The following is a 26,653-nucleotide window of genomic DNA, read 5'->3' on the forward strand; positions in this document are numbered from 1 at the left end:
AGAGAACCTTACACGGTTAGGGAGAAGGCTTAATTATAGCACAGCCAGCAAAATTGGCTTCAGTGCTCACCATTTAAAGCAGCCAATACTGTAATGAGGGGCTTAATGCAGGACTCCAGCCACATGGTTCGATTATGCCACTGAAGGGGATAAAGGGGTACTGTATCATAACCCATATTACACAGACCATAAGTGGGTGTTTTGGTTTTTCTTTTCCTCTTAAATGCTCCTTGCAGTGTCCCATGGTGCTGAGGGAGTCACAAATTGTGATTTAGCAGAAGGATTGGAGTGAAGTAAATCTGTGTGTATGCAGAGAGGCAATACATGTGCAGGCATTTGTTGACTACATGGTGGCTTTAGTGTGGGTCATTGGATAAAGAGCTACAGCTGCTTCCATCTCCTTTCTAAAATTATAAAAACAGTAGAAGAAGAAAGAAACAGGCATTTTCTTTTTGATTGATGTGTAGATTTTAGCAAACTGGTATGACTTGAGCAACTGCAGGAAGAAAAAAAAAAAGTGACCCAAGTGGAGGCTCATTACATTTTAATTTTTAATTCCTGGGTTCTCCTTCTGGGTACCAAAACTGACATGAATAGTTTTATTCCAATGCAAAAATCAGATTCAGGCAGCAGTTTGCCTGGCAATAATATCATGGCAAGTCTACATTGAAAATATATCTGAAGGAAAGATTACATTTTTGGGTGGGAGGGGGAGGGATCATCCCCCACACTGAAGCACTGGTTAAAAACTCTCAAATCAAGACTTTTTTCAAATTTACATCTTCTGTGTTATAAATACAACAGAATGGCCACATTAAGAACCTCTGCCTCTCCCCATCAAGCCACCAGGAAGTTTTGAGAGGGTTCAAACAGGCTACTATAAAGGCACAGCTTTGCCTATGTTCTTTCATCTCCCACTCTGTTGTGCCCCAAACAAATCTCTGCACTTGACAGATTGTGTTTTAAGCTGACAGTTTTCACCTGATACATGTCTCAATGAGAACAGTTCCCACGGTAAATGCCAGCCACGAGCCACAAGCAGAGAAAGGGCTGACATTGTTAACAAATGCTGCAGGCATTTGTAGTGAGAAAATGGTTTGTAGGTTTTATCCCTTTTTATATTACTTTTGCACTCAGAAATACATAGATGTTTGTACTGAACATGAGAAATAACATTTAAATTTGATTAAACCTTTGAAGGATCCCAAAAGATTAATATTTCAGGAAAGTATTAAAGGATAAAGAGATGTCTGTGTCATAAAACTCTAGATTAGGTAAAGAGCACTGTAGTATAGATGTTCTCTCTTCACAATATTTTACCATTACTGTGGCTTTGCTGCTTTAAAGTCTTTATTTAATTTATTGACTCTGATCAAATGGCCCAACGGGGGCATTGATGATTACATACTTCTTAAATGTATATTTAATTTTATGGATTCTGTTCATTCATACGAGAGACAAGACAGTCAATAAAGAAACATTGAAGAAAAATCAAATTGTAATAAAAACAAATAAAAAGTATGGACATCCTTTCTGGAGACCCAGGTGTTGACAAAATGCAGTGATATCTAGGCTGGTATGAACACACCTGAAGACATGGAGTCCTAAGGAAAATTATTGTGTCCTTCAATTGTGTGTCCAATATGAATATTATCAACTATGCTTGTTTCTAATCATGGGTGTCAAACCCTTGATTTCTGCTGTGAACAGGAAAAATGTCAGGGTATTGACAGTGTGCCTAGTGTGAAGACCATTGCTACACTGTCACCATGGCATCTAATCCAAATAATCCCTTCTGAGTTCTTTCTCATCAAACTTATTTTAAAGTTAAGATCTCATGATCTTCAAGGTTTCTACATTTTTATCCAGGAACTATTCAATGTCCCAGCTTGTTCATACCTCAGAAGTCCCATTTGAGAACATAGCACAAGGAAAAAGGGTCAAATTAGTCCACCAATTTATTTAGATTGACTCTTTCAATTCTTCTTATTTCACCACCCAAGCATCATCCCAGCATGAAGCTGACCACATGAACCAGGCAGCCACTAATAATGTTTCACACTCAGCCAAGTTTCTTTATCAAAGTATCAATACAGAATCAGAATTGAATGACACCTAATTGCAGTACACAGCATGACTGCAAAAGGCCTCATCCACTAAGAGCAAAAAATTGCCTCTATTGAAATCAAAGATTTTTGCAACTGCTATCAGGAGTCCCAAAGTTAAGAGAATTATGGTTTTCATACCATTGTTAATTTTGGTCTGGAGCACAGACTCTTTCAGCTGCTGACATTTCAGGTCAGGCTATGCAATAATCATCTTCCAGATAGTCTCATTTACTCCAAAATGGTCCTGAATTTCAATAAACCTGTAGAAGTGAGAGGCCATAAAACTCTGGTCCTTGGCTAAACCCTTCACTGTGTGTTTGAGATTTAAACTAGTTTAAGATAGGATTTATCAGTGTTACTGTTTCTTTTAGTCACGAATAGAATTCCAGCACAGAAGCTTCTGTATGATTCATTGGCACTGAAGGAATGGCACTTAGAGACAAACAATGAGAACAGGAGAAGACATGATGTCAAAAAAATACTTAACATTTTACATAGTATAGGCTCACATTTTCACATGCATCTTGATAAACAGGAAGCCCATTCTTATTTTCTTGAGAGCTTCGGGAGCTTAGAGTCTTGAAGCCTGAACTGTGCTGAAGTCAGTTTTAGAAATGAAAATTCAGACACCTGTTAGTAAAAAGACCAGCCTTCTTATTGTTGTGAGTTAACCCCAAAACCAGGACACTTACACACTAGTCAAGGTTCTGATTTCACTTGTTTCCAAAAAGATTTGGGCAACCAAATAATTTGAGTGTCTGTGCTTCATATCTACCCAAAAGAATGTTACAGTTGTGAAAACCTTTTTAGATCTTGTTCCTCAGTGTTGGTCTAATGTTCATAAAATGACATAATGTTCATAAATTTATTTTTGCTAAAAAAAGATATTGAGTTAGAAATTCCCCAGGATACTTTGAAGAGACTCTAAAGAGTATGTGTTTAAGGGAAGTAAAACACAGAAACAGGGCCTTCTAAGCATGATTTCACTTTTCAGGGAATATGGGGCCAATATGCTACTGTATCTTTGGCAATTAAATAAAAGTGACTAAAGGCAGGTGCATTCACTTATGGTATTCCTGATGTAAATGGAAGATAATGAAGAGAGACATTAAATGTACCAACAGCATCCTTGCATTGATTCGACATCTAGAAAGTCTTTTAAACTTTTAAAATGTAGAGCCAATTGTAATATTTCAGTACTAAAATGACAGATGTAATTCTTCTAGTTATATTAACTTTATTTAGCTATTCTTAATTTTATATAATTTTATATAATTTATCTTAAAATAAAGATGTATACTTTTCAAATACAATATTTCTTGACATGGTCAGTCCTTTTTTTTTCATTTTAGATCATCATATTTATACCATTTGCTTACTGACTTTTCACATTAGCTTTTACAGCAGTTTTCAAGAAGGTAACTAAATTTATGGTTCAGAGCAATGATGATCCCTCAGAACAAAGGTTTGAAGCCATAGGTAGTTGGAAAAATGCAGATAGCATAAAAATATAAATATATATAGATATATACCTCCCACAAAAATACCATCTCTTTGGGTCAGAACAGAATAGTTATTCTTCAACACTTTGAATAGAACTTAAGAAAACATCCCTGAACCTGATTGTTTTTCTGAGTTCATTACCCAGCCACTTCCCCGCAGGCTGATTGCACATTCTTATTCCAGTGAGTGACTGTGTCTTCGATGAAATGATCTGCTTCCTTGTGCTTTAGGCTTCCTCTTGGCCCTGGAGTGCTATGGTAATATGAAATATGATGTCATTTTTTTTCTTAAATAGTGCTCTCCACACTGGATGTATTGACAAGTAGGTGTAAAGTGTCTTTTGTTTGCTACCTCCTCTGCTGTCATCTGCTGTGGACATACCCTTGACCAGAAGTTCTCTTTGCCCCATTAGATAGCTGTGCCAGTATTTTTCTTGACATATATATATATATATATATATATATATATATATATATATATAAAATAGAACTGTTGTACTGATGTCCTGGGTACATTGGCTTGTTACTGACCGAGAGGGGTGTGGAGCAGCAAGGCACAGAAAATCCACTATACATTCTAACATTTAGGCTTTATCCTTTATTAGGTAGTGAGTAAGAGACAAAAAGAACTGAGTTTGTTGTTTACAGCTGAACTTTAAAAGAGACTTGTGTGAACAAAAACTTGTTCCATAGAGCACTGTGACAAAAGAGGTCCAAGAAAACTGAAGGTGTCATTGCAAATTAGCTGATGTAAGTAGTTGGAATGACACTCTTATTTCTAGCAAAATTTGTATGAACTCTGCTCTTAGTACTGTGCCTCCATACATGCCACAGGCCACGTTTTGGCAAGGATCAGCCTGTTGATTTTGATGGCATCACAACAACATGGCAGGATGTACAGCAGGTGTCCATGCACCAGAAGGCTGTGCATAAGAGCCTTCAGGATATTTGTCTATTTCCCATTTTCCCATCTGCCTCCTTCCTCATGGGTAAAAGATAGCCTGCCCAGACCTTCTACCTTCCCAAAATGTGAGTACTCCTCTGCTCCTTTAGCAGGCTCTTACTTACACAGGCTCTTACAAAAGGCTCTGGAAACAAATGGTGGTTCATGGAGCACAGCTTGAAAGCTGCTGCCCTTTTCAAGGAGGAATCTGAACTCAGCTGGCAATGGCACTACAGCTTCTGCAAACAGATGGAAAGTTGAAAGCAGGCTTAAAAGACCAAGTACACTGAATCTTACTATCTCATGTACCCAAATATAATGAAAAATTTTCTAAATTGAGTGTGAGGAGCAGGTTTTGAAGGCTGGCTTATTTACTGCCTCTTTACTGGGAGCTGTAGAGTAGAGAGCCCTTTTAAATGTCAGCCCCTAGTTATTTAGATGTCTAAACTTGGCTTCAGGAACTTACTCATACTGTTGTTTTGAAAGTTAGGCCAAAGCAATCCAGCTGGTAATTAGCCCTGGAATCACCATCATGTGTTTTTCATGGCTACATAGGTGTGAATTAAATATAAACAAAAGCTCATTTCATTTCAAGGCACAAACGTTTGCAAATAAACTGGATGAAATACAAATACATAATACAGAACTTATTTTAATACTTCTAGATAAATAAATGCATCTCTTTGGAATTCTTCGGACACAGATATCCATGGAACCTCTTCTTTCTCTCTCTTTATATATTTTTTATAAAATCTAAATGCGGAGAGGTTTAAAAAATGGCAAATACAAATGTATATGGAAGGCTCACTGATGAACTGCAAGTCAAAAGTGCTGTATATTCCCATCCTCTATATCTCCCACCTGTCTGCACTAACCACAGGCAGCATTATATAGCAACCACATGGTCAATATTTTGCATTACTGCCTTTTAATGAAATCTTTCAAATAATTTCCCCATCTAAACTTAAATTATGCTTTTAAATTTTATTCTGCCTAAATGTATGGTAGGCATTTCACTTAGCTACACATCAGAGTGGTTGCATGTGACTCAGCAGCACACTCCATAATATTAATAGATACTTTTCAGCTCCCTATGGGAAAAAAGCAGGCAGCAAGGATTATTTTTTTCTCTGTTGTTTGTTACTTACCACTTAATGACCCACATGTGAAATCAATGGTTATATAATTATTTTATATAGTAGATTTTCTGTTTATAAGTTATTTTTCTTACTCTAACATATATACAATATATCTATATATACCCCTGATAAATCTTACTTTAAAGGGACACAGTCAACCCCTTTAAGCCTCACAGTAAATATATAAGGCTTTAAGCTGTCCATACATCACAGTCAGCTACAGAATTCAAGGGTCCCTTGAGATCCTAAAAGTTGTATTTGTTCCAAACCCATGATGTGCAGTTATCTCGTAATATGTATCTCATGTGTCACTGTTTACACTTTATAGGTATATTAAGACATTTTATATCACATCAGTAGGAAATAAAACAAGGGAATAAGTCTGTTGCTAAGACTAAGCCTATTGCAAAATATATTACCTGTATCTACAGACACTCCCACTGGTGTGATATAAAATGAATATGTGCCATTCTTGGGATGAAATTCTGGATACACTGCAGTCAGAAGGAACTTTAAACTGACTTAAATGAGACCAGGATTTCTTTTCTGTTTTTCATTTGTCAGTTATGACTCTCCGTAACTGATTTGTGTCTTCCCTCTGCTCAACACTGAAGTGTCAGGCCTGTTCCATGACAAGATCATATTTTTGGTTTTCCACTGTCATGTCTTAAACATTGATCTATCATGTATGTATTACACTTTTTGAATAAACACAGAGTGTACACATACATTCTCAGTTAAATAAACATTTGACCCATTCTGTGTACAGTATCTGAATTATTTTTCCTCCACTAGATCCTCTTTATCACTTTCTTTGCCCTAACGTGGATCATTTTCATTCTTATGTGAGTGAAGAAAACTTTGCTCACCAGGAACAGCTCCACATTATTGTAATAATTTTTGACTACTTACCAAGTGACATAATTTTGTTCATTGTATCTTTTGCAACTCAGTTAGAAACCTAGTGGCATAGATAGAGACACAATACTACTGTTTTACAAGACATCTATTGTATCTACTTTTGTTCAGATAAATACCCAGTAACTGCTGATTTGGCAGGAGGATTGGTAAGGGTACTACTATTCACAGTGTTTCTTTTTTTTTCCTTCTTCTTTAATCTACAGAATAAAGTATTTTATATACATTGGAACCAGTTAATGCCCTTTAGACAAATTTGTAAGTTGTTTCATAAAGCAGGAAAGACATTGCAGGGAAATATGTGCCAAAACGCACAGTCAAAAGGCTTTGTAAGTTTTATATGTCACTACAAGTCAATGCTGGAGATCAGTTCTAAAACGATCAATAATGCTCAAGAGAAATGTTCTTATCTGGAGAAAATACCACCCATTCCCCCTTTCAGAATTTGTTCATCAAAAGTTCTGGCTCTTCATATATACTTTAAACTATAAATAAACACTGCATAGTTCAATGTCCTTGATTTTCTTTTTTTTTTTTGTTTTGTTTGTTTTGATTTGAAAAATTATTGCAGTACAATTAATTCCTGTTTGGAGTTCAGTAAGGAGCAAACAGCACGGGAGTGTGGGTGGTCCGTATAGGCCCAGGAGCTGGTCGTAGGAGTGCTGGAGGAAGTGCTGAAGTCTGGAAAAGGGTGGCTGCTGGGGCTGTGCGAAGACTGAAGGGGGAATTCACAGCCACAGCAGCAGCTGCTGCTGCAGCTGCTAGTGGATTTGGTAAGATTCGCGGGGCCATCGGCTTTGAAGGTTCCTTTGAAAATACTAATTTTACCTGTGGGGAAGAAGAGAAAACAAACAGAGACACGTAATTTTTTCATATTAGCTACATGAGTGGGAGCTTGATTTAAGATTATATGTGCAGAATCAAGCAAGAGGTAGCTACTGACTCTATGACCTACAGACTTGTAATAGGTGATACGACCTCCTCAATAGACAAGGTACAAGGATTTGGTTGGGGACAAGGAGTTCCAGGGTTCACACCTAATTGCTGACACTCACAATTTAATATGAGATTAGAAATCAAAGCAAATCTAAAACGGGACTAGGGAATCTGCACCAAAGTAAAGCTGCATGTACCCTGCAACAATTAAACAAGGAAAAATCAGGTATCAATTAATAGATCTCCATCTGGACAACTTAATGTAGAGACAGAGCAGAATGGAAACATATCTTATTCCCTGGTCTTAAAAGATACTTTTGTTTTAATCATTAAGATGAGAGTTCTACTTAAAATTAAGATCTCCATAGAGCTCCTCTTCATTTACTCTTGCTTCTAATAACAATCAAATAAACCAATCTTATCTTTCATGAGTTATGAATATCTCATGTTTCACATGTTTAAATGGGTGCTGTCCCATATAATTCTGCTGCGTATTCAACTGTTTTCCACTACAATCAGGTTCATTTTTACAAGGATTGTGAAAACCTGGCAGAAATTTTAAAGTAGCATTCTGCCTAACTATGATATTTCTGTGCCTATCACTGAGGTTTCTTCTTAAAAAACATTTTAAATCATAACATGATTTTCTTGGGGATTACGAAATACAAATCAAATCTCTTAGTTTCCTAAAAAAGGGAAAAAACCCCAAACCATGAAGTTTCTCCAAGACTGAAAATACTCACAAGAGGTTAAGTAATATTTAAGAAAATTTACATTTGGGATGCATACAAATGACCATCAGAGTAGTCTCTATAGATTTCTGCAGTTTTCAGTGGAATTTCAAGTTTCTAATGAGATGCCAGGAGCCTGAATGCCTTTGCAGTCCTGCTTTTATAACTCTGAGATAAGATTAGAACCTCATTTACTGACAAAGAAAAGTTCCTATTGTCTCTAATGGACTTTTGATGGGTCTGTGTCCTAACACGACCTGAGGCCTCTTGCAAAGGGCATAAACTTGAATACATGGTATTGAATATACAGAATATATGTACCATGCTGTGGTAAATCTCAGTGTAAGTATGGACACTTTTTACTTACAAGGAAACACAACTTCTCATTCTTGACTTGAAAGGGATTTTCAAGTAATTAATTTGAACAATATCACTCTGACATTTTACACTCAACAGAACCCTAGTGAGTGAATCATCAGAAATTAAGGGCAGGAGTACTCTAGCATGAACCACAATTGAGTTTCATTATTACACTACCACCATATTCCAAAAGGTCTGTTAGTTCTTTACTGGCCAGATGGATAGAGGATTTTTATTTTTCCCAACACCTATCGGCAAAACTGCTGTCTTCCAGGCCCTTTAAAGCTCTGGGAGAAATACTCAGATCAAACCCAATTCTTTAATTATCTTAACAAAGGATATAATAGATGCTAGATATAAAATTCCTTATGGTGCCTATTAAAAGCAATGATCTGATCTTTTCCTTGATCAGTGTTATGCTCACTGATCCAAGCTGTCTTCTTTCTTTGCTGAACATATAACTTTTTCTTTCCTTCTCACATTTTTTAATAAATACCTTTTAAAGCCTTATTTAGAACAGAAAAAAAAATCCCCAACCCATAAACTAACAAACAAACAAAACCACAAACAAACCACAAAACAAAATGAAAAAAACCCACCCAAAAAAACCCCAAAAATGACCACCACCACCACCAAAAAAATAGCCAACCCCATAACAACCCAGAGGAAAATAAAAAAAATTAAAAAAAAGAAAATAAGTAACCCTGAATACTTTGTACTCTTTGATCCAGAGCTCCCAGTGAAGGGGATGTTTTCTGTAAAGTGTGGACTATTAAATGCTTGATAACCTTTTTTTTCTCCAGTGCAGTATTTTATACATACTGGACAATTGTGGCTTGAAGAAATATCAAGCAAGTCCCAACACTATAAGACTTCTTAAACTCTGAAATATCAGTGTGGGAATTTATAAATTTTCTATCTCTGAAGCATGTAAATCTAGAACAGACAGAGAAGTACAAATGATATTGAAAACATGGTAAAAGGAGGTTTTTGGTCTAACAAAGCCATGAAAATATAGCATGTTCTTTTTTAAACGTCTGTAGACAAATTTGGCGATGTCCATATATTTTGTGTAATGAAGAACAAAGACCTCATGTGGCTGTTTCTATTAAAAGACTAAGGCTTTCTTGCCATTCTTGGAGGAATCAGGTACTTCTAATTAAATTACTAGATTACTTCTAGTTAGATAGCTTTTCAGTTACCTTGTTAACATGATTCTGATTTCAAGGTAGCTGCAAAACTAGTAATACGTCACATAAGCAGTAGCTTGCACGTTCATTTCTAACCTCTAATTTACTCACAGCTCAACATTAGGAGTAAAGTAACCATTATTTGAAATGGTAACAATGAAATGACTGAATTGTTTCATTTCCAATGAAGTCAACAAAGGGACAAATAACTTGAAATATTAATGGGGAGAATCCTGGTTTCAGCTAGAGAGAAGGAATAAAGGAAAAGTAAAGAAAGAGCATTAAATTAAAGGTGAAATTAGTTGGCTTGTTGCTGTGGTATTCTGCACTTCAAGGGACAACAATTCCTGCAGTTTTTATATTCAAAACCAAAAAGAATAAATGGAGAACTGGTCTCTCCTTTCTTATAGAATCCACAATTCTACTATATATATCTGTTCATTTATTGCTAGTTTTTTCTCTCCTTCTTAAATCCCTTTTGCCTTTTTGATGCCCTCTAGCCTGACCTGTATATTGTGAGCAATTGGGATTGAGGGAGAAGGAAAAGGACACCCTGCTGTTATTTGTCTTGAACCTTGGCTGGAGTTCTCAGAAATCACCATTATATAAATTGGTAGAGAGCTGTGCACAACCACAACAACAATGTAATACTTGTTTTCATCTCCTGAAAAATAATTTCCTAAAGGAATATCATTCCTGTCAGAAAGGCTTTCCTGATACCATATCCTACTTAGCCCATTACATATTTTCTATTCCTTTCAGTATAGTTTGTGTTGAAGACCTTGATCTTTTTTGTGGATTACTGAGAAACCCTATGGGGCTATTTCCCTATTAGTGGATCTACCAGAATGGTGCACTGCTTTATTCTACAACTGAATCCTGCATGAATATGCCACTCATGAGGGCTGCCCCAACAAGGACACAGTTCTGCTGCCATGAGCTTTAACTCAATGTAAAAAGAAATGGGTTTTCACAAAAAAAAAAAAAAAGCTCTATATCTCTATATTGTGCCTGCATCAGAGAAGATGGTCAAGGCATAAGGGGCTAATCTCTATGAGGACAATGAATCAACATCCTCCCTCTGCCAGAACCATTTGTAAAACCCTACAAAGCAGCTGATATAACATTCACAGAATTCACAGAATCACTAGGCTGGAAGAGACCTTCAAGATCATTGAGTCCAACCCACGCCCTAACACCTCAACTGAACCATGGCATCAAGTGCCACATCCAGTGTTTTTTTAAACACATCCCGGGATGGTGACTCCACTACCTCCCCGGGCAGACCATTCCAGTACTTTATCACTCTTTCTGTGAAAAACTTTCTCCTAATATCCAACCTATATTTTCCTTGAGAGAGCTTGAGACTGTGTCCTTGTTCTGTCACTTGCTGCCTGGTGAAGGAGTTGGTGGGACCAACCCCACCTGACTACAGCCACCTTTCAGGAATTTGTAAAGAGTGATAAGGTCACTCCTGAGTCTCCTTTTCTCCAGGCTAAACAACCCCAGCTCCCTCAGTCATTCCTCACAGAGTTTGTGTTCCCAGCCCCTCACCAGCCTCGTTGCTCTCCTCTGGATGTGCTCAAGCATCTCAACGTCCTTCCCAAACTGAGGGGCCAGAACTGGACACAGCACTCAAGGTGTGGCATCGCCAGTGCTGAGTGCAGGAGAAGGATGACCTCCCTGCTCCTGCTGGCTGTGCTATTCCTTACACAGGCCAGGATGCCCTTGGCCTTCTTGGCCACCAGGGCACACTGCTGGCCCCTGTCCAGCCACATCGTCCCCAGCCTATAGTGCTGCAGGGGGTTACTGTGGCCAAACTGCAGGACTCATTCATGCAGTTCAACGGATGGAAAAGAAAAAAGTCAGATGTTCACTATGCCACCCACAATGTAAGCCGCTTCTTAACTAGTGGCAGCATCCTAGAGGGTTTTTTATTAAAAAAAAAAAAAAAAAAAAAAAATCAGCTTTTGGAGATAGCAAGAATTGTGTTTCAGATAGTTTATCTTGGCAGTTGAAAATGTGACCAGAACCATTCTGAAACAGTTGAATGAAAGAAGAGGCAGGTTTTTTTAATTGTTTCACTTGTTATCTCAACGATTCTGGAAATAAGGATGGAATGAATGGTTTATATTTTATAGAGTTTTATTTAGTTATTTCATCACTGTTGTCCTTGGTGAAAACTGGAAAGATCCTGTTGGACATCTGGAGGTTTTTTCCGTCTCTTGCTCTCTAGTGACCTTTGCAACGAGCTTATTTGCTGAGGTTATTCAGAGTAGCTACAAAAGCAAGGGTCCACAGGCTGTAGTAAACACATCTTAAAGTATATTAAAAAATCCCTTGTGAGCTTCCAGTGGCTCCTTCATGTACTTGATACTCAAATGGCTTACACTATTCTCTACTTCTAAGCATTTTCCCACCTACGTTTTCTAAAAATCCTACTCATTAGGATTAAAATAAAAGTCAAATAAAAAAGAGTGATTGGCTTACCCCTAGTGGATGTGTTCCCTTTTGGAGTTTGTTGTAAGGGCTGTATTTAGGTTTGGGTGGCTTCCCAGCAGCTCTGTCTTTGTGCCTTCTACTGCTTATGTGCTGTTAAAATATGTTGGGGAGGGAAGGGGAGGAAAGAAAACAAAGGGTGATAGTTGATAGTTACACAACAGATCACTTCAGATTCTGCTTTACACAAGATTAATGCTCCAATATGAAAGGCTTTTTCTCTACAGCAGCATCACTTTGGCTAATTCAAAAATGAAAAGGAATAGGCTCCCTTGAAGTTTGAAGCACCAAATACTGGGGCTGTAATTTTCATCAGTCCTAACTTCAGCTCTGCTTCCACTACAGTTAAATATTTTCCCATCTTTTCTAACTTCAGCAGGACTTTGGTCAGGTTAAAGCCTTTGAAAAACTCCTCCCTAACTCTATAAATCACCCATCAAATTCAATCCACTGCTGATAGAAAGTTTTTGAGGAATATTAGGTAGTAAAGCATCCCCTATTTGGGGAAGAATATAAGGTCAGAAAATTGTTTAAATCCCTAAGCTGCCTGGAGATCCTTCTAAGACAGTTTCTAAGAGAGAATGAAAAAAATGCACAAAATCCATTATCTTCTTCATAAGTTCTGTGAGATTTTTTAAAGTATCTTTCTACACAGATTTTCTTGCAGTATTAGAAGTAAGGAACATTTTTCAGAATTCTTTTTTTACTTTGATTTTCATTTTCAAGGGAATTATCACAATAAAAATACATAGAACTGGACTTTTTGCTCTGAGACCAGAAGAATGGATATTGCTATTGTCCATTATTGAATTCATCTTCATTCTTGTAAAGTTCCTTTACAAGTATTTAATTACAATAGGCATATGGAATTAAACAAAGTGCTTTACAGAAAACTTTGATCATCTGAAGAATGACTGAACATAACTTAGAGTAATTGCAATTTAGAGGTCATGCTTCTCAGTTAGAGTGAAACATTGATAAAATATTAGAAATCCTCTCCATCCCACATTTCTAAGTGGGTTACTTAGTATTCTGTGAAAGTACTGCTTGCATCCACCTTCATATCTTTGTCAAGGCAAATATCATGCACTACATGAAATGGCAGAGTTTATTAGCTCAGGACAATTCTAGCAGTCTAAAGACAGTTGTAACGTGTTACACTTTCTATAACTCTTCACCAAAGGTGTATAATTGAGAGCTTTTGAGAAGACATATTCCATGCATGGGAAAATCATAATCAAAACAAAACATACAGCATGGCAGCCAAGTACAATAGACAAAACTGTGAGTTCCATTTGGACACAAATTATTCTATTGACATGTGCGGGGTTGGTACTTTACCACCATGAAAACAAATAACAGCCAAAGATTCTCACTCCACAAGCTGGCTGAGTACCTGTTTCAGTTGTGTCTCGGAGTTTACGTGTACATCACATATTTCACAGTGAAATGTTTTGTTCTGAAGGCCTGTGTTTCCTTTATTCACAGGTCCTTTGCCTTTTACGCCTGCCCGGGGAAAGGCTTTTATGGTTCCACTTCCATTCCGAGCTTCCAGCATAGTTTTGTGCTTAGTCCCTGGAGACAACAGAAATGGGAAACAGAAACAACTTTGGCAATTGGGTTGCATTCATTGTTTTATTTTCCTTTTAAAATAAAATCATATGAGCCTCAGCTTGGTGCCATGTGCTATCCTTAGAATAGGACTGTCTTGGTGTGTATCAGTCATACTAATGTAACAGTATTTCACACCTGGTATTTATTTACTAAATTACATACCTATAGGTAATGCACTGGAACAAAGCAGCCAGACCAGAAAGTAGCAGCACAATCAGGTTCCCTGATGTGAAGTTAAATGTGTGTGACTTTTCTCATTAACTCCTGCTGCTAATAAGACCTGAATTGTAGTTGCAAAAGAAAAGTAATTTAGCTATTAAAGATGTAGTTGGCTTTGATTTGTAGTCCTTCTGAACAGATTGATAAACAGTATGTCTAGGTAGCTTACAATTAAATCTGTAATTAACTAATTACTCTCCAAACCAGAAAGGAGCAGAGGTTCCTGGAAGCAACCTATGGATCATTAATGTCTTGGACAGAAACCAAAACATGTGAGAAGCATATATGAGAGATAAATACAATTGCCTTTTTTTTTTTTAATAGTAAATAAAGGTTGCATAGAGAACACTGGTGTTCTGTTGCTGCACCTTTATTCAGACTGAACAGTTTCTTACACAGTTGACTCCCACACAGGTAGCCTGTGATGATAATGGACTAACTACTGCATACAGAACCACCACTCCAATGTTAATTGCTGTATGCATCCACAGACTTGTAAAAAAAAAAAAAAAGCATGTGTGTGAGCACAAACACAGTTTATCAGCACAGGCAGCAGAAACTTGGAAGGCTGTGTTTAAATATTCAGAATAGTGTTTTGGCTCTCAGCCTGATCAGAATATTTAGTGTCTATATGAAGTTAAATACTTTAAAAGGATACAGCTTGAAGTTGAACTTTCACCAATTGAAGATGTGGCATATAGTAAACAGCATTCAAAACTGATGGAATTTTGTTTCTCATGAATGCCAAGAAGTCATAATTTCCATTCTAATTTGAGTTCTATATATATGCCAAAGTTATTTCTTTTTAAAGTGCATCATAAAACCTTTGATCATTTTGCTCTAGGTATTTTATCACTGTCTCTAAATTTCAAACCTAAGGTTCTCTTTCTGTCTCTGAACTCTACCTACCCTTGATAAGAGGTAGCACCTGACATCCAAGATCAGGAACATTCTGTAAGATGGCTATAGGTGGTCACTGCCCCCATATCAAATTCCTAGATCTTTTAACCCCAGCCACCACTGAGCCAATCAATAACATGCTTAAATTAGTGACTGTGAATGGTGGCTGTTTACTACCAGAACTTACTGATGGTACTAGCTCTAATGACAAGAAAAAGTTAAAGAACTAAGAAAGATGGAGGGAGGCAATTACGCATTCAACCCTCATGCAGCAGCTGCTATCAGTTGATGAAAACAAAGGGAAAATATACATAATTTTAACAAGTTATTTATTAACAGACAATATGGAGCTAAGAACTCTAACTCCCATCATTGAACTCTGACTGACTAATGCTTCCTCTTTCAGCCTTAATTTGTTAAATTTCAAACAAAGCTGATGGCATTCATACTCAGTTTGCTAGTTGGCACAAGCAAAACTATGCAAACTCTGAACACTAAAGGTAATGAAGTAGAGCTGCCATTTAGCTCAATAAGGTTTTGAAGCTGCAAAGGCTAAAGTGTAAGAAAATCTGCAACTTGCAATAAATTCCTTTCTTTCTCCTTTTTGAAAGCCTCTTTGCCTGTCATTTTTATACTTTAATAGTTAATGAATTCCATGTAATTGCCAGTTTTCTGCCACCTCTTTGTCCTCTGCTGCAAGAGATCTAATCTATTCAGGGGAAGATAATTGCAGTGCTCTTGAGACAGAAGGAAAAAAAAAAAAGGAAGCAAGCAAGCACTGCTCCAACTCACCACTGTTGTGCGCCTCCAGCTGTGAGGCAGAGTTGACAGCGACTTTGCATAGTGAACAGTACAGCAGTCTTTTTGCTTTTTCTTCCTCAGTCTCCACGGAAGGGCAAGTGCTGCTGCTCGTGGCTGTTGTGGGGATTTTCTCCACTTTCGAGGTGATCTCAGTTGTCATAACACTGCTCTTCCGGATTTCCACGGTTGTTGTCGTTGATATTGCTGGTGTCCCTGTGTTTGCGTCTGTGGGCAAAGAGACGAGATGGAAAGAATTAAAACAAACAGAAAAAAAATTGTGCAACCTTTGGTGTTGGCTTGCTGACGTCCCAACGCTGTGATGACACGGAGAGGCAGATTGTTCTGGTGATGGTTTGACTAATGGTAATGTACTACACCTGACCCTTTCCTTTGTATTTTGTGTGGTTATAAAATACAGTACTCCCATGTTTTAGAAAACCATGTGTTGTCTCCTGTCCTGCAGTCTGCTGACACAGAACTCATAAACTGAACAAAAAGGTCATTAAGAATGTACTGTACAACAGAAGAAAAATGCAATAAAAGAGGTCATGAAAATGACCAGCACAACAGGCAGTTTAAATTTATGCACACAACTTCAGATGCTTAAACAGCCATAGTAACACATAGTACTTTGGCTTGGCTACCCAATCAACATAAGTTTTAACATCTTGTACTAATACAACTAAAATGAATAAATTGGCCTTTATATCTGGTAAAAAAAAAAAAAAAGAAGAAATTGATACTTCACTTAATTTTTCCCAACACCAACACTAAAAGAATGAAGGTAATTATAAATACACAGTACACATTGTAATCCATTATTACATAATAATGATTCATACTAATAACAGTAACTAAATCTAAATGTATATATAACATTCCCTATCTGAGACCTCAACAAACACTAATAAGATTTTCATTCTGCCTATCAGTTGGAAAGACTACAAGCAAGATATATACCTAAATCTGGAAACTTATTTCTTGAAGCTAAGAACTTGTGCTTTTCCCATACTTATCAAATGAAAGAGAGAGAAAATACACAATATTTTTTTTAGTTTGAATCATTGATACATGATGTTTGGATATGGCAGCATCATGGGGTTGTTAAGTACTTAGCAGGGTGGAGGACAGCAAAATGCAACAGTGAAGGCAGTGAAGGAGATGGGTAGGGGACACAAGAAGGAGAAAAAGGACAGGAGCTTTTCTGCCTTTGCAGCACTGTATTTTATCATATTAAAAAATTAAAAAAAAAAATCTTGGTTACTTTATTGGAATAGGCCTGGATTTGGGTACTTTCCAGCATGGCTCACATTGGTTTCATACATTACTTGGTGTTAGGGATGCTCTACCTGTAAATAAAACTCTACTATGCTTTATTTACTGCCCCCCATCAGAATGGACAAAATAGTAATTCTTTCACTTCGAGAGCTAAGTTCATGCTCTGATGCAGAAGGGACACAACTAACTGGTACCACAGTGGTGCATTGCAGACTAGTACTGTTCCAAACTTTGTTAATGGAGAACATTCCTAATAGCTTAGCAGGCAATATCAAATTGGAAGCAAGGCAAACACACTGAGAAACCTGATTCCAAACAATTTTAATGCATTGAAGAAACAGTTTAGAAAATTAGATGCTTTTCAGAAAAGACAATTGCAGGAATCCACACTCAGTAGGTTTAATCTGATCTATTAAAACAGAATGATGAACAACAACCCCAGTACTGCATTTGGGGAAGTTTTATTGTATGTTTCATTTTGATTGTTTTCTTTGTTTATTTGCTTGGTTTTCAGAAAAATCTTTGAGTAACAGACAGGATGAATGCAGATCTCTTCTATCATTGTGCTATAAAATAGGTTCCCACCACACTGAAATTGCAAAGCAAAAGGTTTAGGAGGTATTTTTTCCTCCTCTGATCAGCTCTGAAGGCCCTATGTCCAGCCTGGGGACATCAATGTCAAAAAAACCTCCAAAATTTCTTGCTTTGCTATTAATTCAGAAGCAATACAAATGCAAAGCAACAAGAGAGGGTTTGTGATGGAGGGAGCCAAAATAAATTACAAATTTAGAAAACATGAACTGTGAATATGGAAGAAAAAGAGCGAGCTCTGACAGCATTTTTCATCTCTGTAGAAGGTAGCTAAAAAAAGGAGAATATACTCTTCTCCCTCATCCCTCCTAGTAGAACAAGGACTATTGGATTACATCAAGAGAGATTTAGATTAGATGTGAGGAAATTCTTTCTAATATTAAAGTTTATGAAGCCTGGGAATAACCTACCTATACAGACCCAGAAATATTTCCTACTGGGGGACTTGAAGCTGGCTGAACAAATATCTACACAAATATGATTTCCTTTCAGTCAGTGGGAATACGACCCTTTAAGCTCTATTAAGATCTATACACTGTGTATTTTGTCATGTTTCTACATACTCTCCCAGAGGGTTTTTAAAAATTGTCATTCATAAATCCAAGAAAGCAGTTTTTCATGTGAATATTCTAGGCATTGACAGGCATTAAAGCATGTAGCAAAAAACAAAGTCCCACTCAAGGTCAAATCACAGTTTGGTTTTCTTTTTCCTGAAAGAGTGCCTGAAAGTTGCCATATTCTGAAGGTACTGGGTATGTCAAATACCAGTGCAGAAGGAATGAGGTTACCTTGCTGAATAGCCTCTTCTTATTTATGATTTTTTTTTTAAACAGGTTTCAAAAGAACAAAAAATTGAAATATTAAGCATTTTGTTGGGAAACTGATGAAAAAATAAAGCCCTTGAAGATCCGTCCACAAAACTGTAGAGCTAACTAGTCACTCCTTTCCCATTCCAGAGAATCCAATGAATGTTTGCTTTCCTTGAGTCAAAAATTGCTGCAGTGAAATTATTTTCCTCAAAAACGCAGTCCAAATCCAAACCCTGTCACTTTATAAGCATTAACACTGCTTTTAAAACATCAGTTTCTGCATCTTGGTATTACTGTACAATAGTAGGCTCAGCCAATGTACTCTCTTGATGACATGGAAGGCAAGGGGCAGATGACCCAGGCAGGGGAAAGGGACATTAACATTCTCTCAGGATTGATGGCAAAGTTGGTGCTCATTCTAATCTTGCAGGAAATTAGAAATGTACATCAATCACCACTGCCAGCTTTGCAGTGTAAGGGTCAGTATTTAGCCCTAAGAAAAATATAGATGATAATTTCTATACTTTCCTTAGGAAGACCTGAGGCAATGAATGAAATAAAACAATAAAAGCTGAAATAACAGCAGATTTCATTCTGCTTCAAGTATCTGACCTTCTGTATCTATGCTGATCTAATATTTCACTATGTAATTATTTAAAAGCTAAAAGAAAATACAATCTATTATGCTAGCTGTTTTGAATATTTTGAGGGTATTTTGAGATGCAGAAATGAAAGCAGCATAGTATATAAAAAATTAAAAATTGTAAAGGTCATCAGGAAAAAAAATCAAAGTTCAGTGCATTTATTCTGCATTTCAAGAGGTGCCCTGTGTGAATATATTTGATATTCTACTAATGCAAATACATTAATGACATTAAAACATAAATAGAAAGCCATTGAAGTTCACCATGTAAAAGCCATGACACATTTAAAAATGCAAAGCTACTCATTCTCATATAAACTTTAGAATTTTCAGCAGAGATTAAGGATAAAACATTCTAAAAGCTGTCAAGTAAGCTTACAAAGAGGCAATTCAATTCCTTTTCTCACAAGAACCTCTAAGCTAACCAGCGTGGGTCCCTTTGAATATTTTACAGTGTTGCTTCCTGTTCGGAGTTCAGTGCCCTAAATACAGGGCAGAGCATTAAAGGTATAAGGGATTAAAAACAAACAAGGAAAAACAACACCAAAAAGAAGTAGGAAGGCATTTGAGTTCATGCCTTGCAGACTGAATCAGCATTTCTTAACACTGTATTATGACAGTGCTTTAAGAGCTATTTCAATTATAAATGTTCTAAAATTGAGCTGGAAATTCAGCCACAGTCAAATGGAAGATTTGTTTCTGGTGACGCAGGCTTGCAGCACTGTGGTATTTTCATACCGGTGGCCCACAGCAAATATTCATTATTGCAACTGTCACTGCTTGGCTTTGGTATAGAAGTTGATTGCTGATATTGTATGGAACTGGACTCCAGCAGCAAAAAAAACCAAAGGGAACACTTCAGGATTCAAAAGAATCAATTTGTGATTCTGGTCTTAATATAGCAACAGAATAAAAACTAAAAATATAAAAATATTACATTACAATCTAATCTTAGCCGCTGGCAAAATCAAAGGTCTGTTTTAACAAGAGACAAAGACAGATGAAAAAATATTCTGTGAGAACTAACTTCTTTGAGTACTACAGATACCGTGGTTCACATGGAAAACTGCATTGTGATTAAGGTTCTCCTAAGTAAGCAGGATTAATTTTATATCCCAGCTACAAGACTCATGAATTTTCTTTAGTCTGAAGAAACAGAAAATTACAACTCATGTTTTTCTTCTGAGTATGTGAAAGTTTCACTCATCAGTTCCTGCCACTAAGCCTAAGAATTTCTTATCCTGAAGCTATAAATAGACCCACAGAGAGAAACGTACTCTGACTTCAAACAAATCACAACTATTTATGAGCATGTTTTTTCTTCCGCAATCTCGAGTGGCACACATTTAAAAATATCTGATTTAGCACATACCCTGCATTCTGGTCTCATTTAAATCAAACTTCGCCTTTGACATAAAAGGATTGAGCATTTGGCCCATAACACTGCTCAGGGAAAAAAAATAAACAGCAAAACAACCCAAAAAACCCCAACAACTGCACCTCTGCAGAAGGCAGAAAACACATTCCTTCTCATGACAAACACAACTTGATATGAAATATTTCACTGTATGGGACCACTTAGTATTGCAGGAACATCATCAGCTGGCTGTACAGCTTATAAAAAACCTGTGCCAATGCTCCCATACAGACCCTTGATACTGGCATGTTCAAGGCAGGGACTGAGACTCAGTGTGTTATTTTCCTGACTGCAAAGAACTGTGTCCTCAGTTTCCTTGGGCTGCTTTGAAAATTCCATTTTCCACTACTTCTGTGGTAATTATATTTGAAGATAAGACTTAATTTCTTTAGAATCTATAAATAGAATAGTGGAGTACACCATAACCAAAGTACCACCTCCAAAAAAATTATGGCTGACAGATATTTTTGTGCTTAGCTGATTTTCTGTTCGCATATACTGAAACATAAGCATGTGTGCTAGCACAGCACCGGCTCCAGCACCTAAACAAAATACTGTGAAAAATTTTGACTCAAATGTATCAACTTCTTATCCTTTATATGTGCAGAATACAAACTTGCATCTTTTGTGGTCGGTGGATATCTGGCCCTCTACAATATATTGTACAAAAAATTCTTTTGGTATCATATTATCAAAAAACCCAGTCATTAGACATAGTTTTACATTCAAAACCTGGATTCAATCTATTTATAATAGATATATCCTTCCCAGAATTGATATCTTTACTTGGAGAGATAGAAGTATATTTTAGAACTCAGAAGGACCCATAGAAATTTTCTCAAAGAAAAAATTATTACATCATGATTTAGAGACATAAATAGCAAACATCACAGGGTTTTTTTGGCATAAAAGACCTAAATATCTTATTGACAACTGTGCAATTCATCACCTTATATTCACCTTCAATGGCACAATATGAAATACTAGAAACCATGGTGTTCACCTGATCTTCTACAGGATGGACAGTAATTATTATGCCATAATGGAAGGGTCAAGAGCTCTGAAGTAATAAACAAAGCTAAGTAGGACAAACCAGGAACAGTATTTGAAAAATTTTTGATGAGCTGTCTTTTTTGAACTTTTTTTTTCAAGTCTGTTTTTTAAACATCTCTTTACCTGTTTTGTCTCCCTTTCCTTGTCACTATCCTGGCTTGTCAGTACTTTCTTGGTCAAGTTCCTTGTTAACTTTCTTTGTCTAGGTGTCTATCAAAATTACTTTTAATATCCAGAAATTGAGTCTGAACATGTCTAAGGTATTGCCCAAGCTTTTGCTCAAATGTACCATACAAGCATTACTGAGAAACTGAAGGACTACAAAATTTCCCAGAATGAGCATGAAAGACAAATACCAGGAATTTTCTGGGACTGTAAGTGGAGAAGCAATGACCTCAGTATTTTGAGCACCCCCTGCTTTTTAACACTTAAATAAATCATATTATACGCAGTGTTCATCACTCAGAAACAAGATGAAGAAACAACTGGCTACACAACAAATGACTTCATTTTACTGCTGCCCCTACTCCATGCTTCCCATCAAGACGCCTTGGCAGAGATTTGATGGCAGGGAGACAGAAAACAGGATGTTTGGTGACAAAAGGTGCCCACAGAGAGAGTGATGATGAAAAGGAAGTAGCAGACTTCATATATTTGATCTGTGGATATTTTCCTCCAGTTAAACTCAATTCTGTCAAGTCCTCAGATGAGCTTCTTCATTAATTAGGAGTACAAAATTTTCTAATGAAATTATACCTAATTTTTACTAGCAGTTCTCTTGGTTTAAAGCACAGTTCATTAATCTTGAGCCACAGAGGGACAACTACATTCCTGTTAAGGTTAATTGAGCTGGCAGCAACAGCAACAGCTAGGGGTAAAAAGCCCGTGAAAAGCGAAGGAGTTAGAGAAATGACACACCACATCTGAGTTTTGGGTTCTTAGGCAAATGTAGGTGAGAAAAATATGACTGGAAGGTAAGGAAATGATGAAGAGAAGCCATTTATTTTTCAGGTCATTTAAGAGACACTTTGTGATTGAGTTTGGACACTGAGCTGTCCTTATGATTGTACAGATTTTTCCTCAGCCAGGCAGAAGAAGATCAACTTTCACTGGCTATGAGTGAAAGGGTCCCCATGCAAGGAGCTGCTGGCTGAAATGACTCTCACAGTTTAATTAATGGGTACTCTGTAGTGAAAATTTGATTTGAAATCAGAACAAAGTGTTTGCCTAAGAGGTGGAGCTCATACTCAAATGCAAAGAGGATTTTTGCATGCTTGGAGCTATGCAGGAAAACTACCACCAGTTTTACATCTGCATGCACCTCAGTATTCATTTCCCAACTTTTAAGTAAAAGTAAACATGAGTAGAAATTGAGCATCAGTTGAGTTTATTACCAATAGAAACCAAAGAACTGAAAAAACTGAAAAAGCTAAAAGCCCAACAAGGAAAAAGGTTTTGCAAGACATCCTACAGTAAAATGAATTTGCCTTGAATGTGTCTTTCTGGAGGCCAACACGTGCACAGCAGTCTGTATTATCATCCTCTCTGTTCCTCCAAAGCAGGTCAGCTGCACATGAACTGCCAGTTGCCCCTTGGCTTGTACTGAATGCCAGACTGCCCAGGGATATTTGGGTGCTTCAGCTTCATCCAGAAGTCATCCAGAGACAACTACAGCAGTGGGAAGGGATGATTGCATTCCTGTGTCCAGGAACATCCTTGGCACTGTGTGAATCACTAGCACAGACAGAAGTCCAAAACAATGTTTAAAAATAGGTCCTGCATCAGTGCCAACGTCCAGGTGGCATGAGTTATAGCTAGTCAGCACTGGAGACAGTATTTCCCCAAGGAGAATTCAGGGAGCAACTTTTTTCTGTGTCACTAACCACAATGGCTTCAAAGTATTACCTTCCTACCCAAAAACTCATTAGAGCTTTAAGTCACACCATGTACCCGGGAGAAGATATTGCTCTTACCAAGGTCAGTAAGTAACTATGATTTAGTTTCTGACTGCTGCTCCTGCTGCCCCACACACCTCCCATGCAGACATGGGGAAGGAAGCTGCAGACAAGCTGTTCTCTTTAACTTTAAACTGTAGTGATGGAAGTATGCTTTGAAAGGGCCTCTCCTAAACTCTCCTTCTCTTTGACAGAGACAGAGAAGGCACAGTCTAGGCTATACACTGCTGCAAACTGGAAGTATTTTTCACAAAATAAGTAGGTTGGCAAAGCCTATTTAAAACTTGATACCAAAACCAATTTACAGTGGAATCTCTCCCCAGCAACCTGCCACCAAAAACAAAGAAACATGGAGAAGTATTAATCACCAGCAGAAGAGGAGAAAATACATTACTTTCATTAATCAGATGGAACAAGGAAAGAATAAGTGAACTGCACTGCAGATTGGAAAGGATTGCTCTCCATTTTAAGCAGGTAGTTGATTTTTTTTTTGCATTTTAAGCAAGTTGAATATCTTCTTCAAAACCTCTATCTAAACGTTAAGTTTCAAAACAGATTTAGTCATAGAATCCCTAGAAGTAAATTAAGATAACTGGAATGTAACTCAGAATTTCTAAAAGGTCTGACTTCTGACTGCTCTTTTAAGTGTAATACCTCTTGGCATTCCCCCATCTTGAATCCAGGAATAATTAAAGCTATTCCCTTTACAGCAGCTCACTTCCTTTACTGGAAAGCAATGAACTAGTAAATCTGATTTTGGTAATCACTGAAGTTGTGTCTAACACAGGAATTGTCCCTTGCAGTACCAGCATCACAATTATATAACTTTTCTCAGTGGAGACAAGGCAGGGAGAGCAGTGAGGAGACATCCTTTCCGACATCTATCCTGTAGTGCATTGGAAGTGAAGCCTGTAGGGAATGTGTTCCAGGGACTGATCAGCAATGACTTTTGTTACAAAACACCTGCTCTTCCTTAAGTAGCTGAGATACCAAACGCCCCCATTTGGAAGAACAGATTTCACAAGGCATTGAGGAGACAACAGTGCAGGAGACGGTAGTATTATTGCCATTCCTTAACCTTTGGAGTAAATAATTGTTTTGATTTTCCTGGTATTCCATTTAGATTTTTATTAGTCTTCTTCAGTCCAATGTTTTTACAAGGAATTCTTTCCCCGACTGATCACATATGGTTGATAACATATTTTGTAAATTGAAAAGAGCACTCTTGCTATAAAAGTAGCATCCAGTTGAGTGCCAGGGAAAAGAAAACCTTTTGCAATTTTCAAAGTCTCTGGAAAAGACTCTTTTACTATTCACAGCTGCAGTTACTATGACCATCTATTTAACTTGTTCTTAAATCTCGACCAGGGTCCATATTCTAAAATAAATTATTTTACTACTGCCTGCATGCCCTCTGTTCCTTCCCCTCTCCCACCCACCACAGGTTGCTTCAGGGCTAGGACTGAAACAGAGAGTTTATGAAACACCCTGTGTCATCATTACAGTCAAAAACATTGAATGATGCTTACAGAGGGTTTCACAGACAATACAGACCACAATTTCTAAATAACTCAGTGTCATCACAGTTCTTGGTATAATTTACACGTTTTTGGTTGCTTTTTCTTACTTTTTAATAAAACAAGTATTTTGTGCAACACATGTTGGCTCTCATGTGTCAGTCTTTCTTCTGCCTCCAGGCAGACTGCTACCAACTGAACTATTAGTCTAATTACATTAGCTGGCAGAAGAAACATACTGAGTAAACCACAGTAAGGCTGAATAAATGGTCCTGGGATAAGGCAAAGACCAACAGAAACCTGTCTACTTTGACAATTTAATGAGTTCCCTTTCATCAAATGTTGTCTTTGTCAGAAGGGACTGAATCAACCCCTTTTTATCTCTTCCAGTAGTGCTCCCTTACACCATCCACACATATCCAACAGAGAGGTTATTAGTGCTTTGTTGTTTGGGGTGTTTATCTAGTCAATATGATAATTTTATCAGGCAAGTTCTCCACAGAAGAAAAATACAAGAAATGATGTTTTTCTAGCCCAAAGCTGTTCTCATGAATAATATAAAGACTTCTGCACACAAGAGAACAGTAGAAATCAAAAAATATTTCCTTGTGGCGCCATTCATAGATATCGCTCCTACTTTCAAAGCTTATAGAATCAAATATATTATTTGATTTAACCAATTACACACAAAACAATGATGGGTTTGTATTTTAGGACACAAAGCTAGTAGAATAGGCTTTAAAGGACATGACTGCTCTTAGTTTGCAGTGACAGTAAAAGAGAGTAGCTGCATATTAATGGACATTAGTATCAAAATGGCAGCACAAGACTAGCTATAGCAAATATTTGAAGGTTCTAGGTGAAGTATCTAATTCTTCCTCTGCTTTGGCCTTTTCCTATATATCCTCTTGTAAGGCTGACATTAAATACCTATGTTATCTGGAAAACTAGAAGTGACAGAAATTAATACTTATAATGATGTAGTTCATTTTTCAGAAGGTTTGGTCCAATACTGGCAAAGACAGAAGTTCTGTCATGTTGAGTGAGGGTAACTACATTGTAAATGTGTGGTTCTTAGGCAATTAGTCATAGGAAAGTGAGAGCTCCAGTCTGTTCAGAACAAATATCATGGAGGGATGTTTGAAGAAAACAATCTTAAGCAACAGGAGCAGGACTGACAATAACTGCAATCTCTGCTGGTTCTGTTAAATTTTTTTTTTTCCCCAAGCAGGAAAGGGTATTAATGACCATAATTACAGCTTTGATTAATTTCTTTGGTAAACCCAAATTGTCATTCTCTTCATGCACCACATTTTTCTTTGTATGCAGTTCTTTCCCTAACAACATAACACTGTAGCAACCAAAAAGGTTTCAGCTTCCCTTCTAAACATGGCTGTAAACACTACATCACTTACAAAATCATACCCCATCTTCCTCTGTTAAAATTTTTTCCTTTCTTGTTAGTTATTGAAAATAAAATATATTATTAAATAGTTATTATAAAATAATAACTAAAAATAATAAAATATA

General features: G+C 37.1%; 1 protein-coding gene across 5 annotated transcripts in view; it reads right to left on the bottom strand.

The window, feature by feature from the left end:
• Window positions 1-1,332: 1,332 nt before the first annotated feature.
• ZNF385D (zinc finger protein 385D) overlaps window positions 1,333-26,653 on the bottom strand; it is a 417,452-nt gene continuing 392,131 nt past the window's right edge. For all 5 annotated transcript variants that reach the window (XM_077176659.1, XM_054637725.2, XM_077176652.1 and 2 more), the window contains 4 exons: window positions 15,852-16,085; window positions 13,723-13,901; window positions 12,318-12,419; window positions 1,333-7,438 (listed from right to left, as the gene is read on the bottom strand). In XM_077176659.1, the coding sequence (XP_077032774.1) occupies window positions 7,205-7,438; window positions 12,318-12,419; window positions 13,723-13,901; window positions 15,852-16,085 (749 nt within the window). In that variant the 3' untranslated portion in view covers window positions 1,333-7,204. The remainder of the gene's footprint in view (window positions 7,439-12,317; window positions 12,420-13,722; window positions 13,902-15,851; window positions 16,086-26,653) is intronic.

This window comes from Agelaius phoeniceus, chromosome 1 (assembly GCF_051311805.1).
Source record: "Agelaius phoeniceus isolate bAgePho1 chromosome 1, bAgePho1.hap1, whole genome shotgun sequence".
Classification (NCBI taxonomy): domain Eukaryota; kingdom Metazoa; phylum Chordata; class Aves; order Passeriformes; family Icteridae; genus Agelaius; species Agelaius phoeniceus.